Here is a 17,422-nt window from a genome sequence, read left to right on the forward strand (position 1 = left end):
CTGGCAACCACATCTGCCAGTGTTTTACTATTAATTTAACTTACTGTAATTGTTTTTATAGTGTTGCTATGCAGTTCATACCATGGTAGATAAGTGGGCAGGACTGCTTTGTGTTATTTACATGCGACAAAGAAACATTAATTAATGCAAAAATACAGAGTGGAATGTGTCCCAAACAAGTTAAGATGTGGAGCTTGTCTTGTTGTGCACTATAATTGTGCAACTGGTGGCATTAATGTAGAATTTTACTAATGTGTGGTCAGAGGTGTGCATATATCGGTCATTTTACAACACCTTCAAATGTGGCTCATACTTTTTAGTTGCAATTACATTTTTCTAGTCAGAACTATTTTTTAAAATCAAGTTTCAAATGTGCCTGAAATAAATTATTTTAATTTGAAATCTCTACTGGTGTCCACGTAAAGGCAATTTGAGTAGAATTTCCCTCTATACAGGATCTAATGTGTTCCCTCCTGTTGTGTTCTGTTCTCTCTCTCTCTCGCCTTGCAAGTTATTGGTGCTTTCGACACAGACATAATCCTCCACCTCCTTGAGAGTAGGCAGCTGAATTGTCTTTGTTCTGCTCCATATACTTGCGGTAAGGGCCTGCGATTCGCCTCTATCTGCTGCTTATGTCGTGCCTCACCAACTTCAGTTTCCCCTGACACTGCGTCACCAAATATAAAAATAAATGAAATAACTGAAAAGTGGTGAAGTGTTTTCATGGTCTTCTGGGCAGATTTGTTCTCTCTTAGTGGGACCTTTCCTCTTTCATATGGATCACAATCTTCTCTAAAACTAAGATGTTGCTCCCCTGCTTTGAGGCTCTACTTGCTTGCTACTTTTATGCTTTCCTTGGGTACTATATCTTTGTCTCTATCAGGGTGTGTATGCAACCACCTTTTGACCGAGAGCCCCTTTGCAAGGTAGTCCCGTCCATATAAATACTCCAGATACAGAAAACAAGTACAGTCTGCTGTAGTTTTGGATCGATACCAACATTTTTGACCCAGTACAATTTCAGGTTCTAGTGCATCTATATTAATTAAGACTGCATGAACACACACAGGAAATACTGCAAAAACTGAACTGCACTGACACTGAATGCAAATCCTATTATAATAAATAATAAAACTTTCTTTTACACTTAAATATTTTTCGGATGTTTGTGCTGCTGTCATCAGATGGTCTTCTCATTATCTTTTGTACAATGTATTTTGTACTTTAGCTTCTACATTGAAGCAAAACTTTTGTTTAGCTTCGATGATAATTAAATTCTGCATTACAAAGCATGAAATTGTGGTAATGGGCAAAAATCTAGATGTGCCTGTCAGTTTACAATATGTCCTTTTATGACATTACCCGAAAAAGGAAAACCATTTTAGACGTTGACATGATTCTTATAAATTTTCTGCTTATAAAGCATAATCGTGTAAGAACTTGCATGTAAACACGCTTATTGTTGTCCATGTCAGATACCAAAATTTGCTAAATGATAAAGTTTTACTGTTGTAATTTTTGATATAAATTTTTTAGCACCAGTATACCACACAATCCTAGTAAGCTGTATTAAAACTCTTTTCCTTTTATCGTTTTTCAATGGATTGAATCCATCCATGCTTCTTTTGGCAGGGCTTCCTGAAGAGTGAGCGAGTGGCTCGTATGGTGCAAAGTGGAGGCTGCTCTGCCAGTGACTTCCGTGAGGTCTTCAAGAAGAATATTGAGCGTCGAGTGCGTAGCCTACCCGAGATCGACGGCTTGAGCAAAGAGACTGTACTCAGCTCTTGGATCACTAAGTACGACGCCATCTACAAAGGAGAAGAGGACCAGCGGAGGCCACAGGGACGCATGCCCTTCGCTACTGTGTCCGAGCTCATTCTCAGCAAAGAGCAGCTCTATGAGATGTTCCAGCAGATACTGGGAATCAAGAAGTTTGAACATCAGCTACTTTACAATGCCTTGCAGGTCAGTGGTTGCTAACCCTAAAGGCTAATTTATATTAACTAGATGAGCAGGCTTCGATTTAGTTTGCCTGAAAATGACAAAATGTGTGTGACAAAGCAAAAAAGGTGTTCCTTTGGTGATATTTGTCCTGTTTGCGCATATTCCTGAAATTCTTTACCTAGGAGAACTCGGATAGTCTAATGGGGCTTTTCCACTGCACGGTACAGCTCGACACTGCTCGCTTTTTGGGGGTTTTCCAATGTGGATAGTACCTGGTACCTGATACTTTTTTAGTACCACCTCGGTCGAGGTTCCAAGTGAGCCGAGCCGATACTAAATGTGACGTCAAAACCCTGCAGATCACTGATTGGTCAGAGAGAATCGTCACAGGACATCAACCCGCTAGTTTTAAAGTTAGCAACAGCGACAGCAATATAATTTGTTCATGCGACTTTCTAATTGTTAAAAGAAATGGCTGTGTGCAAAACCATGCCGTGGTCAATAAACGAGGTGCAGACGTTCCTCTCGTTAGCAACGAACGAAACGACATGAAAAAGTCTTTCAAGAAGTGTCAGCTGTTGACTGCACCGGTCCTACCAACAGTGTAGGGAAAAGTTAAAAAAAAAAACTTGTGAAGTGACTACAGAGCCATCAAGGACCAGCCGGAGTGGTTCAAACAGAAGAAAGTGGAAGTGGTTCGACCAAATGTACGCTATCTATGGCAGTAGACCGGCGAGCAATGGGAGGGAGAGTGCCCTGGACTCGCCGTTGGTGGAGTCCAAGATGGAGGATGGTACGTTTTGTTACGTTAACTCTATATTCTGCTTGAAAGCTTCACTATATTTAGTTGACCAGCTACTGGAAAGCTTGCTTCTAAAACAACCAGGCCAATTTAACTGTTACACTTGTGTAAAATCACCATGCAACAACTGATTTATGCAGCACAATGAGCTTGTAGCTAAAAGCTAGCGGTCGTGTTATTGTTTATGGTCAGCAATGTTTGTGTCATGTTTAAGATGATGTCACGGCAGTAGAAGCGGCGCAACTATGACGATCAGCCTATAATCCCACCCACGTTGAGGCGGCACTAAACTGTAGTGGAAAAGCAAGCTCAGAAAAGTAAAGCGAGCAGAGTCAAGTCGAACCAAAACGTGCAGTGGAAAAGTGCCATAAGAGAGTTGGTGATCGGTTTAAACTAATTGTGTGTAGTTTAGACATGACGTTCTTTATTTACATTCGCGTATGCCTACTATGGAGATTGTAGCTAGCTAGGTTACCTTCTAAAATGTTCAAATGGATAACTTTGAAGGCTGTCTCTCTGAGGCTGTTGTAAAAACAATGTTATAACAGAGACAGCTTACTTATCTTCTAATGTGTCATCTGCCCAAGTGTTGACAACCTTCCGTCACACCACCCTTAACATCCTAATTTTAAAATGATGCCGCACGTATTATAAATGCAAGCTTTGTTTGCCAAGGGTGCTATAGTTCGTTCAGGAGGAAAAAAATGCACCTACTTTTTACATTTTACAAATTATTTTATTTTTTCTGAAGGTTACTGAGGGTACAATAGAAGGGACAGTTCCCCTTGACCACCATTGGGATTAAAATCACAGCGGAATAAAATACATCTTAAATTTACATTGATTTATTTAGCAGGCACTGTCATCCAAATCTTCTGATTTGCATAGAAGAGAAAACTAAGGATAATAAGAGAAAACTTTCTATTTGTAAAACTGTTTGGAAATTGGAAATGTAATGATTTCTAATTTTATTTAATTTATTACATTGTTATTCAATGATGCCAAAGAAAACCATTTAAAACTGAGTTGGTTAACATCAAAGTTTTTAAAGGGATAGTTCACCCAAAAATGTAAATTCTCTCATCACCTGTGTATTGTTCAAGACTAATGAGGTGCAGTTGCACTTTGGGTCCAGTCAAATCAAGCTTGAAGTACTGGTGCTAATCCGTCCCACTGTTGATAGGAATTTAAGCATCTGAGTGCATTGTATGGATCCATTTCAGCTGGCATTTAAAAGTTTGTTTGCTGCTTTGCATGTTAGATTCGCCATTAACTGGTAGCACTGCGTTCGATGAATAAGTCATAAACAAGTGTCTAAAGGGCAAGGAGGTGTAAATTCACGAGTGAATAATGAAATCTGTGAAATACATTAAATCAAAGCAGATCAATTGGGAAACAATGACGAGGTCCAAACTAGGGATGCACAAAACTACTATTTTTAAAACGCTGAATATTTTTAAAATCAACTAGGTGGGTTTGAACGAATAGTCAACTAGTTAGTCTTGAAAATGAAAACTCTCTCATTTACTTACCCTCATGCTATCCCAGGAGTGTATGACTTTCTTTCTTCAGCAGAACACATTTGAAGAAAAATAGGAAAATATCTCAGCTCTGTAGGTCCTTAAAATGCAAGTGGATGGTTCCAAAAATCATATACAGTCAGAATAAATGGCTCCAAAAATCAGACAGTCAGCATAAACGGCTCCAAAAATCACAGACAGTCAGCATAAACGGCTCCAAAAATCACAGACAGTCAGCATAAATGTCATCCATATGACTCCAGTGGTTAAATTAATGTCTTCTAAACCGATACGATCGCTTTAGGTGTGAAAAAGATCAATATTTAAGTACTTCTTAACTATCACAAATGTATTGTGTCCCTTTAGAAGACATTAAATTAACAGCTGGTGTCGATTGGATGACATTTATGCTGACTGTCTGTTCTTTTTGTAGCTTCAAGTATCTGATCACCATCCACTTGCATTTTAAAGACCTACTGAGCTAAGATATTTTTCTATTTTTCTTCAAATGTGTTCTGGTGAAGAAAGAAAGTCATACACACCTGGGATATCATGAGTGTGAGTAAATGATGAGAGAATTTTCATTTTTGGGTGAACTAACCCTTTAATGAAGAAAGTATTGTCAATATTTTCAGATGGTCTTTGAATATTGGCAGTGAAGTTGTAGGGATGGGGAAAAACAACTCAAAAAATAAGACTTGCTTATTGACAGGCAAAGTTTATGTAGCTTTATTGTGGCATTTCATTTACACAGAAAAGAAAAAATAGAGATGCATTGACCACTGATTGCCAGTCCCTGAAAAGAAATTAAACAGAATCATGAAGATCCTAAAGATTCTCATCCTTATGATGATGTTGCCTGAAATTAGGACCTAGAGAGTAGTCATGGTAGCCTAGATATCAAAGATCTAATAATCAGTCTAGGGGTGACTAATAAATCTCGTATCACCAGGGTTTGATTTGGATTTTGGGGGTTGGGAAACCCTAAGATCATGTTAAGATCGTGGTCCCCAAACACTTCAGCACACAAAAACTGGAACATGCAAAAACTGAACATACATACAAAATGGAATTTATTAATAAACTCGAGGGTACCTGAACAACATTCCAAGTCATACTGGCCTAATTTAACCCCTGCCTATTGCTGTGCCCTTGAGTAAAGCTCTAATTGGCAGGATATTGCAGAATGTAACTGTCCCTGCAGTTTGTATGCCATAAGTCACTTTGGATATATGCCTATTAAATGCTATGCAAATGACAAGTAACCAAGGCCTAACTGATTTTTCTTTTGAATATTCATTGAAGGAGACTTGTATCCATACATTTAATCCTACATTTTATTGTGATTGTTTGAAACTCGCCCCTAATTACTTTAAGCAGTTGAGTACATTTTAATCCCTTGCCCTTTACCTTAATCACCTGAGCACAGGTGGCATTTATCCCATCATCAGCCTCTTTGAAGACATCTCAGAAAGGTCAGGAGGTTAATAGGAAAGGGTCCAACTGGCTTGCCCTCAAGTGTAATCTGTCACTAGCCTTCCCCCAGGGGAGAGGTTGAGATGTGGTGGGTGGTCTTCTCTGATGTCCCTTTTCATTGCATTTACAGTTACCAGATTAGTGCAATTAGGTTTGTTGAGTCCAACATTAATTGGCACATTTGGAATCTAACTGAGATATTCATTGAGTTCAAGCAGGGAACCTCACATTATGTTTCATATATTGTTTTAGGATTATCTTCCTCTTCTCACCAGGTGAGATCTTAGATGGGATTTGTTTTAGGGATTTGCAATTTGGTTATTTTGACTGCGCAAGTAATTGAGAGACGGAACAGTTTCAATGGAGCATTTTTCGTCTGCACAATTTAAGTGTTGGTCTAGGTAAGTATGCGTCAGACAAATGTCTTTGGCTGTTGCATTTTGTCTTGCTGCTTTTTGTGTTTTTAAGTTAAAAATACTTAATGTCACCAAGATAAAATTATTTAACTGGCAAACATACTGTAGATGAGGTTTGGTGAATCTGAGGCCACATCCACACTAATCTGTTTTTGTTTGAAAAGGCAGTGATTTTGCTACCTTGGCTTTTTTGTGACTTCCTGGATGAGTCGTCGCTGTGCTCTTGAAGGAATTTTGGAAGGTCGGCCACTTCTGGGGAGGTTCACTACTGTGCCAAGTGTTCTGCATTTGGAGATAATGGCTCTCACTGTGGTTCTTTAGAGTCCCAGAGCCTTTCAAATAGCTTTGTAACCCTTCCCAGACTGATGTATTTCAATCACCTTTTTCCTCATCATTTCCGGAATTTCTTTCAATCTGGGTGAGACATTTTAGCCACATCATGCTGCTGAAAAAGTTCCATTTAGGTGTTGATTTGAACAGGGCTGACAGTAATCAGGCCTGGGCATGTGTAGTCCAGTTGTCCAGATGAATGCAGTTTCATAGATTATTTATAGGGATTTAGTAACTAAGGGTACGTTTAAATGACAACGATGTACTAAAAACGGGAAAGTTTTTCCTTTGCGTTTTTGAAAAGTTTCGTGTACAGATGACAACGTTGTCAAAACGATCCCCGATCACACGGATCCGCGAAAACAACTAAAAACACTGTATTATGCATGCCAGGCCAGTAGTTGGCAATGTCACTTTGTAAAGAAATACTACGTGCCTGCGCACATATGCATTCTTCCACAGAGCGGTGAATACAAACAAAGAAGATGGCGAAAGCATCGAGCAATTTTGTCTGGATGGACGATGAGGTTGCTTTATTACTACAATTACTTTGCTGGAGAAGCGTCAATAAACTCAATCTTGAGCAGCACAAACACAGTCCTGTAGTCCGCCATTGTAGTTTTGAATGTCTCGCGCATTGTTTTGAAGTATTGGCGCGCATGCCTATAGACTGAACACGTAATACACATGCGCATGACATCATCGTTATTGTACCTTTTCAAAAACTTGCACTTTGAAACGCGTTTTATCAAGTTTGCATTTTCAGGCCCCAAAATGCCATTGTCGTGTAAACGAACAGCCAAAACTCATAAAAAGTTTTCAGTTTTTAGTTGAAAACGTTGTCGGGTAAAAGGCCCCCAAGGGCAAATACTTTCTCACACAGGCCCAGTTGGTATTGGATAACTTTTTTCCTTCAGTAATTAACATTATCATTTAAAAACTGTATTTTGTGTTTCCTCAGATTGCCTTCGTTTTATGTTAGCTTTTGTTTGAATTTTTGAAACAATTTAGTATGAGATATACACAAAAAAACAGAAGAAATCAGGATGGGGGCAAATACTTTTTCACAGCACTGCAAATTACATATCACCAAGTTCATTTGTTTTTTACAAGGTTTATTTCATCTACATATGTCAGATCTGTTGCCATTAAGCACCAGGTTGCACAAGCATTGCTTATTATAATGGCACATTTACATTCCAGAAGACAGCATGTGATTTTCAGAAGACTTGAATCTTTTGTATTATGGTTTACCGACATCCACAGAAATCTGCATGAATTTTCTGAAGTGTTTTTGTCCTTTATACCTGTGTATTGTTCAAGAATATTGAGGTGCAGTTGCACCGTGGGTCCAAACATATCAAGCTTGAAGTACTGGTGCTTATCCACCCCACTGTTAATAAGAATTTAAGCATCTGAGTGCATTGTATGGCTCCATTTCAGCCGACATTTAAAAGTTTGTTTGCTGCTTTGCATGTTAGATTGGCCATTAACTGGTAGCTCTGCATTAGATGAATCAGTCATACATAAGTGTCTAAAGGGCAAGAAAGTGTAAAGTCATCAGTGAAAAATAAAATCTGTGAAATACAGTAAATCAAAGCAGATCAATTAGGAAAAAATGATGAGGTCCAAACAAGGGATGTACAAAACTATTTAAAAAAAAATTAGTATTATTTTTTTAAATCAACTAGTAGGTGGGTTGTTTGAACAAATATTCAACTAGTTAGTTTTAAAGGAATAGTTCACCCAAAATAGAAAACACACTCATCATGTACTCACCCTCATGCCATCCCTGATGTGTATGACTTTCTACTGCAGAAAAGAAATTAAGATTTTTTTGAAGAATATCTCTGCTCTGGAGGTCCATACAATGCAAGTGAATGTGTACCAAAAACTTGAAGCTCCAAAAGCACAAAAAGGAAGCATCCATATGATTCCAGTGGTAAAATCATGTCATCAGAAGTCTGGTGTTGGTGAGGAACAGATCAATATTTAAGTCCTTTTTTACTATAAATTCTTCTCCCTGCCAGTAGGTGGCAATATGTGTGAAAATGCGAATTACCAAAAACACAAGAAGAATGTGAAAGTGAAGGTTTAATAGTAACAAAGGATTTAAATATTTATCTGTTTCCCACCCATACTTATCACTTCTGAAGACATGGATTTAACCACTAAAGATGAATGGATTACTTTTATGCTGCCTTTGTGTGCTTTTGTAACTTAAAAATGTTGGTACACTTTCACTTGCATTATATGGACCAACAGAGCTGAACTATTCTTCTAAAAAAAATCTTTGTTTGTGTTCATCAGAAGAAAGTACATTATTCACATTTGGGATGGCATAATGGTGAGTGAATGATGAGAGAATTTTCATTTTTTGGTGAGAAAGCCCTGTATAGACCGTATTCACGCTAGCACCATCTTTGATTTTTAATGGGAATGACAATGGACTTACTTCAATGGTACGAATGGTATAAATCTGTATAAAGCTCCTAGATCACATCTGATTTTCCACAAATCATGTTGTCTGGAGTTCTTTGTATAATGAATGTCCTTGGACAGATATTTTATCAATATTTTGTCTGCAGAATAATCCAAAAACTATTTAAACTGCAGTACAGCTCACTGAAGAGATGGTAAGTCTATCCCTCGCAGCCTCATTGTCATTAACATTAAAAATCAAAGATGGCGCTAGTGTGAATAAGGTCTATAATTAGTCTGGTTTAGGGCTTACACAATTATTCATTTCTACTAGTCAACCAGCCGTACAGAAAAGTACAGACTCTTGCATTAACCTAACTTTTTCTTATGTTTTCCACATTTTAAAAACATTGGGCCTTATTCATGAAACATGGGCAGAACAAATTTGTGTGTAAATCGTTAGTAAACCGATTAAATTGTCCTATTCAATCCAATGGGACAATTTACATAAGAATGCAATTACACACTGTTACAACATTCAGGAAAGGAGTGAGCAGGAGCCGAATCCACATTCAACAAACTTTAATTACAACACAACATCAAACTGAAAACACAACAACATAAACACACAGCGGCTGCGTGTGTCTCTCTCTCTCTCTCTCTCTCTCTCTCTCTCTCTCTCTCTCTCTCTCTGGTGTCCCCCACTCTTCCCTTATCTCCCTCCCGCTGATTAGTCAACTCAGTGCCAGGTGTGCATCCTCATGGTCTGGCCACGCCCTCCTCCTCATCACACACAAATTTGTTCTGCTCATGTTTCATGAATAAGGCTTATTGACGGATATTTACATCTTTCATCTTGACAGAGGAAGAAAGAATACAAGGAAGAAAATAATTTAAACCATAGCTTGTCCATTTTCATTTAACCATCTTTAGTGTATGTGGTATGTGTGGCTTCATACGTAGTAATGGGCAGGCAAGGGGTGCAGATGACTTTGAAATGTAAAAAGGTAAGAGAAACGAGAGGAGATGGGAAAAAAGGGGAGGGAGAACACTGAGCTATTTTTGGATCTTTCTATTCTTGGCCATTTCCCTCACTGATTATTATCTTACGCTTCTGCATATTGACTCAGTAGCTTGCCGTTAACTGTGTGCCTTCACGCTTGCTTGCATATGCATGTGTGTAACCATGTATATTTTGAGAAGGATGAAGTGTATTTGGGTACCTTATTAATTTTCAAGCAAGCTATTTAAGACCCCATTAAATCAAAATCAGTTTGGTGGCTTTTAGTCCATGTCTATTAGCTTTGAAGCCATTTATATGCTAGTGCACTCCTAAAAGTTAACTAAGTTGACCTTTTAGAAGATAAAGTAATTTCCTGGAGGTCACGTGATGCCATGCAAGAAGCAGACGTGTGAACGACAAGCTCTGCGCACTTTGCAAAATTTTTTATTATTCTCATGTTATAATCTGGTGAAATTCGATACACCCAGTTAAACATTTGCTCTTTTGAGGTAAAACATGGCAAAGAAGTCAATCATCGGGCTCTGGAGACATTAAAAGACACTTAACGTGTTCAGGATGAAAGCCCCGACAGGCCTACAGACCGGGGACTCGATTTGGATGGTGCGGCGGGAGAGGAGATCCAGCGTCAGTTGTCAAACATATCGGTGATGATGACGAAGGTTTTTGCTGACTTGGAGGATCTCGCTGTAAAACGTCGATTGATTATGGCGATGGAAATAAAATTGTCTGAGTTAGTTACAAGAGTGTCAGATGCTGAGAAATGAATCGATTATTTGGAGTCTTCGGAGAGGGAATTATCCACTAATCTGCCTGCGACCAAAGTTGATCTGGAACGTATTCTTGAAAAGCTTGAAGATCTTGAGAATAGAAGCCGCAGGAATAACATCAGAATTGTTGGAATTCCTGAGCAAGAGGAGGGCAGAGATATGGTGAAATTCCTAGACGAGCTCTTCCCGAGTCTGCTCGACATAACGGGCCACAAGCTGGAAATCGAGCGAGCTCACAGAGTCCCTGCTCGGAGATCTGCTGAGGGAGATGGGCTCCGATCGATTCTGGCCAAATTTCTGAGGTCATCCGATAAAGATCTCGTGTTGTGCCAGGCGAGGAGCAAAGGGAAGCTTTCTTGGAGGAATCATAATATTTTCTTGTTCCCGGACTTTGCAATTGGATGTTTCTCATGTTTTTGAGGAAGCTGGGTGTCATTTTGGTTTCTTTTTGCGTTGGCTCCGTGTAGCGGCTGGAGTTTGTTTTGTGAATAATACTTTCCTTAAAGAAGCTTTTGCATTGACGGAAGATTACTTTTGCATGGAAGTTCCCGGCCAGTTTGAGAGTGGACACTACGTATGACCGCAAAATATCTACCTGCTCACACAAAGGATGTCTTTTATAAAGTTGACGGATTGAGTAAGTCATGGTATATACATTTATGCGGCCTCCGAGTGAATTGACTTGACCATCCGGGGAACCGGGATGTCTGTTTTGTTTCTTTTTGTGTTGGCTCCACCTAGTGGCTGGAGCTTGTTTCGTTTACGGGACACTGGAATGATTACGTCATCCGCTGTACTCATAAAAGCTGGCTCAATGAACATTCGTTTGTCTATCCGTGAAACTGAACGGTTTTATATCAGTTGAAATTAATTTTGTGGAGGATCACACCTTTAAAACAGTTCTGTGAATTAATCTACATGTTCTTTGTGTTCATTCTTCCTTTTGGCTGGGGGTTATTTTACAAAGTATTTTCTGTTATGTAATTTTGCTTCACAAATTTGTGATGCAAAATTGTGCAATCCGATGGCAAAGTTGTCGTGGGGGCTCGTGGGCGTTCATGGACCTTTTGAGTTTAGAGGGATTGTCGCCAGTTGGCGCTCTCATGCGCGGGGTTTATGCACGGGTTTTTTCTGTTTGTTTTGTTCGGGGGGAAGTTCGGGGTTTGATTGTTTCACTAATGGGGAATGTGGTCTGTATAATTTTGTTTTTGACACAGTTTATTTTTTTTAATTATATCAATATGTCAGTTGTTAATATGAGTGTACATTCTCTCTCCACATCAAATGTAAATGGGTTGGGGCATCCCATAAAAAGAAGGAAGGTTATTTCTTTTATTAAACGTAAGAAATATTATATAGTGTTTCTTCAAGAAACACACCTTTCTCCGCAGGAAGCGGAAAAATTTGGGAAGATATGAGGTGGGCATGTTTTCTTTTAGTGTTGGCTCAAGTAAGAGCAAGGGAGTCATTATATTGGTAAATAAACATCTACAATTCAAATGTCTGAAACAAATTAAAGATAAATTAGGAAGAGTCATTATTGTTTTAGCTGAAATTCAGGGGCAAAGGTTGATTTTGGCTAATATTTATGTGCCTAACGCTGATGATCAGGGCTTTTTTATAGATCTTGAAGGGATGTTGCAAGCTGCTGGCACCCATCATGATATAATATTGGGAGGAGACTTTAATCTATTGATTGACTCAGTCCTTGATCATAGTGAAGCAAAATGTGTAAGCCCCCTAGAGCAACATTGACAATTCACAGGATGTGTAAAAATCTTGGTCTGACAGATATTTGGAGACTTTTGAACCCATCTGGTAGAGACTATACATTTTTTTTCATCAGTCCATAAGATTTATTCTAGAATAGATTTTGTTTTTTATATCCAAGTCACTCATTTCATCTGTTGTGGATTGCTCAATTGGAAATATCTTAGTCTCAGATCATGCCCTGGTGAATTTAGAGGTGTTGCCACATACAGAGAAAAAATAAATCATATAGTTGGTGCCTTAATGTGTCCCTTTTGCAAAATCCTGAATTCCAACAAATGTTAAAGACTGAAATCAGTGTTTATATGGAGACCAACTGGTCCTCGGTATCCTCTATGGGCGTGGCTTGGGAGGCACTTAAGGCAGTTCTTAGGGGTCGGATCATACAGTATGCCTCATTCACCAAAAAATCCAAAGCACGAGAACTCGTGGAGTTGGAAGGAAATATTAAAAATGCCGAAGCAGAGCTGAAGCAACGTTTGTCATCCTATGGCCTCAGAGAACTGACTCGATTGGAATATAGATATAATACTATTTTGTCGTGGAAAGTGGAGTTTTGGTTATTCAGGGCAAGACAGTCATACTTTGAGTCAGGGGACAAAGCAGGAAAACTTTTGGCTAGATATATAAAGCAGAGGGAGTCTTTTTCTACCATTACCTCAGTGAAATCTGCTGGTGGTGAAATATTTACCACGGCCATTGATATTAATAATGCTTTTAAAGAATTCTACTTTGATCTCTATAGTTCCACATCTTCGTCTACTGATGAAGATATTAGAAACTTTGTGGAACCATTAGATCTCTCTAAACTAACGACTGAGCAAAAAAATTCTCTTGATTCTGAGATAACCTTGGAGGAGCTTGGCAAGGTTATTAAGGCCTTACCTACAGGCAAGGCTTCGGGGCCTGACGGCTTTGCTGCTGAGTTTTTAAAATCTTATGCTACAGAACTGGCTCCGCTTTTGCTAGAAGTCTATACTGAATCATTAAAGAATGGAAAGCTTCCGCCAACCATGACACAAGCCCGGATCAGTCTGATTCTTAAAAAGGACAAAGATCCAAGCAAGTGTGAAAGTTACCGTCCAGTTTCCCTGATCCAAAAATGTTGTCAAAAATTCTGGCTAATCGATTAAGTAAAGTTATGACATCTCTTATACATATAGATCAGGTGGGGTTTATTCGGAGGTCGCAGCTCTTCTGATAACATTAGATGTTTCATCAATATTATGTGGTCAGTGGCTAATGATCAGACTCCGGACGCTGCCATCTCACTTGACGGTGAAAAGGCATTTGATTTGGTAGAATGGGATTATCTTTTTAAGGTTTTGGAAATATACGTGTTCAGGAGTACGTTGGATGGATTGTTGTTACTTTATAGACACCCAGTAGCGGCGGTACAAACAAATGGACTAATTTCAGATTATTTTACTCTGGATAGGGGCACCCGGCAGGGTTGCCCTCTTTCCCCATTATTGTTCTGTCTTGCCCTGGAACCATTAGCAACCTTCATAAGAAAGGAGGATGATTTTCCAGGGGTGGTGGCGGGAGGTATGGCGCATAAACTCTTGCTTTACGCAGATGATATTTTATTATTTGTCTCTGACCCCAGTAGATCTATGCCTTGCCTGCACAGAATTATTAATTCCTTTTCTAAGTTTTCAGAATATAGAGTCAATTGGTCCAAATCCGAAGCTTTGGCTCTGACAGCGTACTGCACAGATATGGCTTTCCAGCTGGGTGCTTTCCAGTGGCCCAAACAGAGCATTAACTATTTGGGTATTTTATTTCCAGCACATTTGTGTGATTTAGTGTGACCCCTTAATAAAACTGTTTGAGCAATGTGGGCAGGTGGGCTTCATTACATTTATCTATGATTGGGAAGGTTAATGTTATTAAAATGAATTGATTTCCAAAATTCAATTACTTACTGCAGTCTCTTCCTGTAGATGTCCCCCTCTCTTACTTCAAGCAATTTGATAGCATAGCAAAGTCCTTCATTTGGAATGATAAGCATCCCAAATTACATTTCAATAAGTTACATAGGCTGATTGACAAAGGTGGGCTAGGCCTACCCAAGATTTTATTTTTTATTATGCATTCGGGGGTTGGTTACCCTAACCCTTATTATGCATTATAGTGGGGGTTGGATATTGATTCTGTATATGTGTGTTCTGCTATTTATATTTAATGGTTGAATCAATAAAAAATGTTAATAAAAATAAAATAAAAAATCATTTCCTTTTGGGAAAATTGACCTAAAATATTGATGATTCATCTTGCACTACACAGATTTTGTCCAGTCAAATGCTCTCTTAATAATGAGACTGTCCTTCCCCCTTATACCACCTGCAACTGACTAGCAAGTTGCAAATCCTGGTTCATGGCTGTGATGTAATCTAAGAGCTATTGGCTATTTTTAAAAAAGTGTCCGATATGTTCTGACAGACTTTCGTTTTTATAGGAAATACACCAACACAGGAAAGAAAACTGCACTAGTCAAGTGATTTCATGGATTCTTTAACATCCATAAGGCTGAAAATCACACTGACAATCAGGATTAGCTGACCATCAGTCATATGTTATCAATATAGACTATTTAAATGAAAGAACAGAGACTTTCCTATATGACGTACCTTAACTTAAAGTTGTATTCCCTAGAGAAATCAAGCATGTTATTTTCCTTGTTAAATACTGATTTTAGTGCATTGTTCTTTTTAATTCTCCGACTCAATCCATCTTACTTTAACCATATGTGTCTCTTTCTCTGATAACCACTCCACCAACTGTCAAGTTCTCTTACGGAGTGAATGCTGAGGAAAAAGAAACAACAAAACAGCAAAGAGATCGAAAGCATGACAATTGAAATGTCAGTAAGTGGAGGGTGTAACACAAGGAAGAGGAAGATCTATGAACAGGTCTGCGAGGCTTTGGCAGACAACCGCAGAGTGAGAGAGAGAGATAGAGGAGAGGCTGCTTTACTAACTGACAGACTGAAAGAGAGAGACAGATGTGCAAAATGATTGAGTAGAGGTGCAGAAGAATAAAGAGGAGATCCAAGAAACACAACAAAAACAATAACAAAGAGGCAGTCAACATAAAAAGCGAGATGGACTGGATACTGTAGATACAGGCTGAGAGAAACTGAGGGGAATGTGAAGACAGAACTGATGGAGTGTGACACAACAGCAGCAGTTTGGTGGGGTTTATTTTGTCATAATGATTGGATGACTGTACACTATCCCTCTTAATACACAGCTGCTTGACAAATAAATCAATAATTGGACATGAAATGTTGATTTGAATTTATATTTTATGAAAAGAAAGAGACCGTGGACTAAAACGAGAGATGTAAAACTAGTGTAGTTATGTAGATAATCGGTTACCAGGGACAACGTTACAAACATGATTCGCTCTAGAATGCGGCAATTGACCAATCAGACTTAAGTATTCCAGAGGGCCATATTATAAAGAGAGGAAAATAATTAAAGTTGATTAATATTCTGAGTTAACTATACTGTAAGTTAGGCCTCTACCTGTGGCATGCTGTCGATTACCATAGAAAATAATGTTTGCATGTCACTGGTCGGTGATTAAATTACTTGGTTACCAACCTTGTGGGTTTTTCAATATCATTTCCTGGATAAATGGATCAAATCCTGCCCTACAGTTTTCTTAAAAATACATCACATTACGCATGTGAAATGGGTTGCGAATGATGTTATGCTTATTTTTTTGTCCGCATCTAAGTTACTTAAAAATGCAATTCGCACAAAACAATTACTTGAATACACCTCTTCTGTGATGAACATTTTTTTCAATTACTGAGTTCAAAGTCATTTTTATATTTTTTTTCTGTAGCCTGAAGTAAAAAGTGTGTTGTAACCTTCTGAAGACATACGTTTATTAAATGTTGTCATGAATAGTTTAGAATAATCTATTATTAATATTTATTTAAAAAAAATAAGAATTTAATTTTTTTTTTTTTTTTTAAGAAAATTGGAAATGCTTTTGTCCACCAAATCAAAGTCATTTCATGTAGGTTGCCATTTTGTTGTCATGTAAAAAATTTTTTTAGGTAATATCAGATATTTGTACATTTTTATGATAAGGCGAGTAACCCTGAGAAAACTTCTTGATAATCTTGACTCAAAAATTGATGATATTTGTAAACAGTATTTTTTTTTTTATTTGTACCTTTATTAAGTTGTGTACACTGTCATGTATTCAAGTTGCAAGGCAAGTATTTTAGTACCTTTTACTTGTTGGTTACACCACAAGTCATTAAACCTTTTTTTTTTTTTTTTTTTTTATTATTTTTTTTTTTTATTATATAAAAGTTTTAAAAAAATGTATAAAACCAAATTGGAGACAGAGTAAATTTCTACAAACTTGGCACATTATTTTATATATTTTAAATTAGGTTTTTAAAAGATTTCTCAATTTTATCACCTCGGACAAGCTTATTTGTCATTGAGCCGAATGCCATTTCATGCTGACTTTAACAAGCTTCACAAGCTTTTAATTCAGCTTCAAAACAAGAATACTGCTTCTAAACCCTCTGCCTGTTTGGCTTCAGTTGTATTTAACCAGTATATTCTTTTAACTAACCTTAGTGAAAGAGAGAGACAGGAAATCACGAGAAACTAATCTTGTAAATAACATTATTACTGTTAAAAACGCGCTGAGTCAGTCAGACATGAATTGCATAAAAGTTGATAAATAATGTAAAGAGGTCTTTGAGGTGTGTGACATCTGGTTGGGCAGGCAGTGAGGTGGGTTGTGGCTGAGCTGGACACTGAGAAAATACAGCTGTGCCCTCATGATTAGAAAGGCCAGTTGCCCTGCCACATGTCTACACCTCAGCCCTCCCTCACCTCCACTCAGCACCTGTCATCCTCTCCCTAATGAACACATTCAGCCTCGCCTTGTGCTCTCGCCACCCTGTCATCTCT

At 38.2% G+C, this 17,422-nt stretch overlaps 1 protein-coding gene across 2 annotated transcripts in view; it reads left to right on the forward strand.

Moving 5' to 3' along the window:
- Nucleotides 1-17,422, forward strand: part of LOC127437733 (calcium-dependent secretion activator 2-like) — a 213,107-nt gene that overhangs the window by 74,547 nt on the left and 121,138 nt on the right. For both annotated transcript variants that reach the window (XM_051692847.1, XM_051692848.1), the window contains exon 3: nt 1,633-1,965. In XM_051692847.1, the coding sequence (XP_051548807.1) occupies nt 1,633-1,965 (333 nt within the window). The remainder of the gene's footprint in view (nt 1-1,632; nt 1,966-17,422) is intronic.

This window comes from Myxocyprinus asiaticus, chromosome 48 (assembly GCF_019703515.2).
Source record: "Myxocyprinus asiaticus isolate MX2 ecotype Aquarium Trade chromosome 48, UBuf_Myxa_2, whole genome shotgun sequence".
NCBI classification, from domain to species: domain Eukaryota; kingdom Metazoa; phylum Chordata; class Actinopteri; order Cypriniformes; family Catostomidae; genus Myxocyprinus; species Myxocyprinus asiaticus.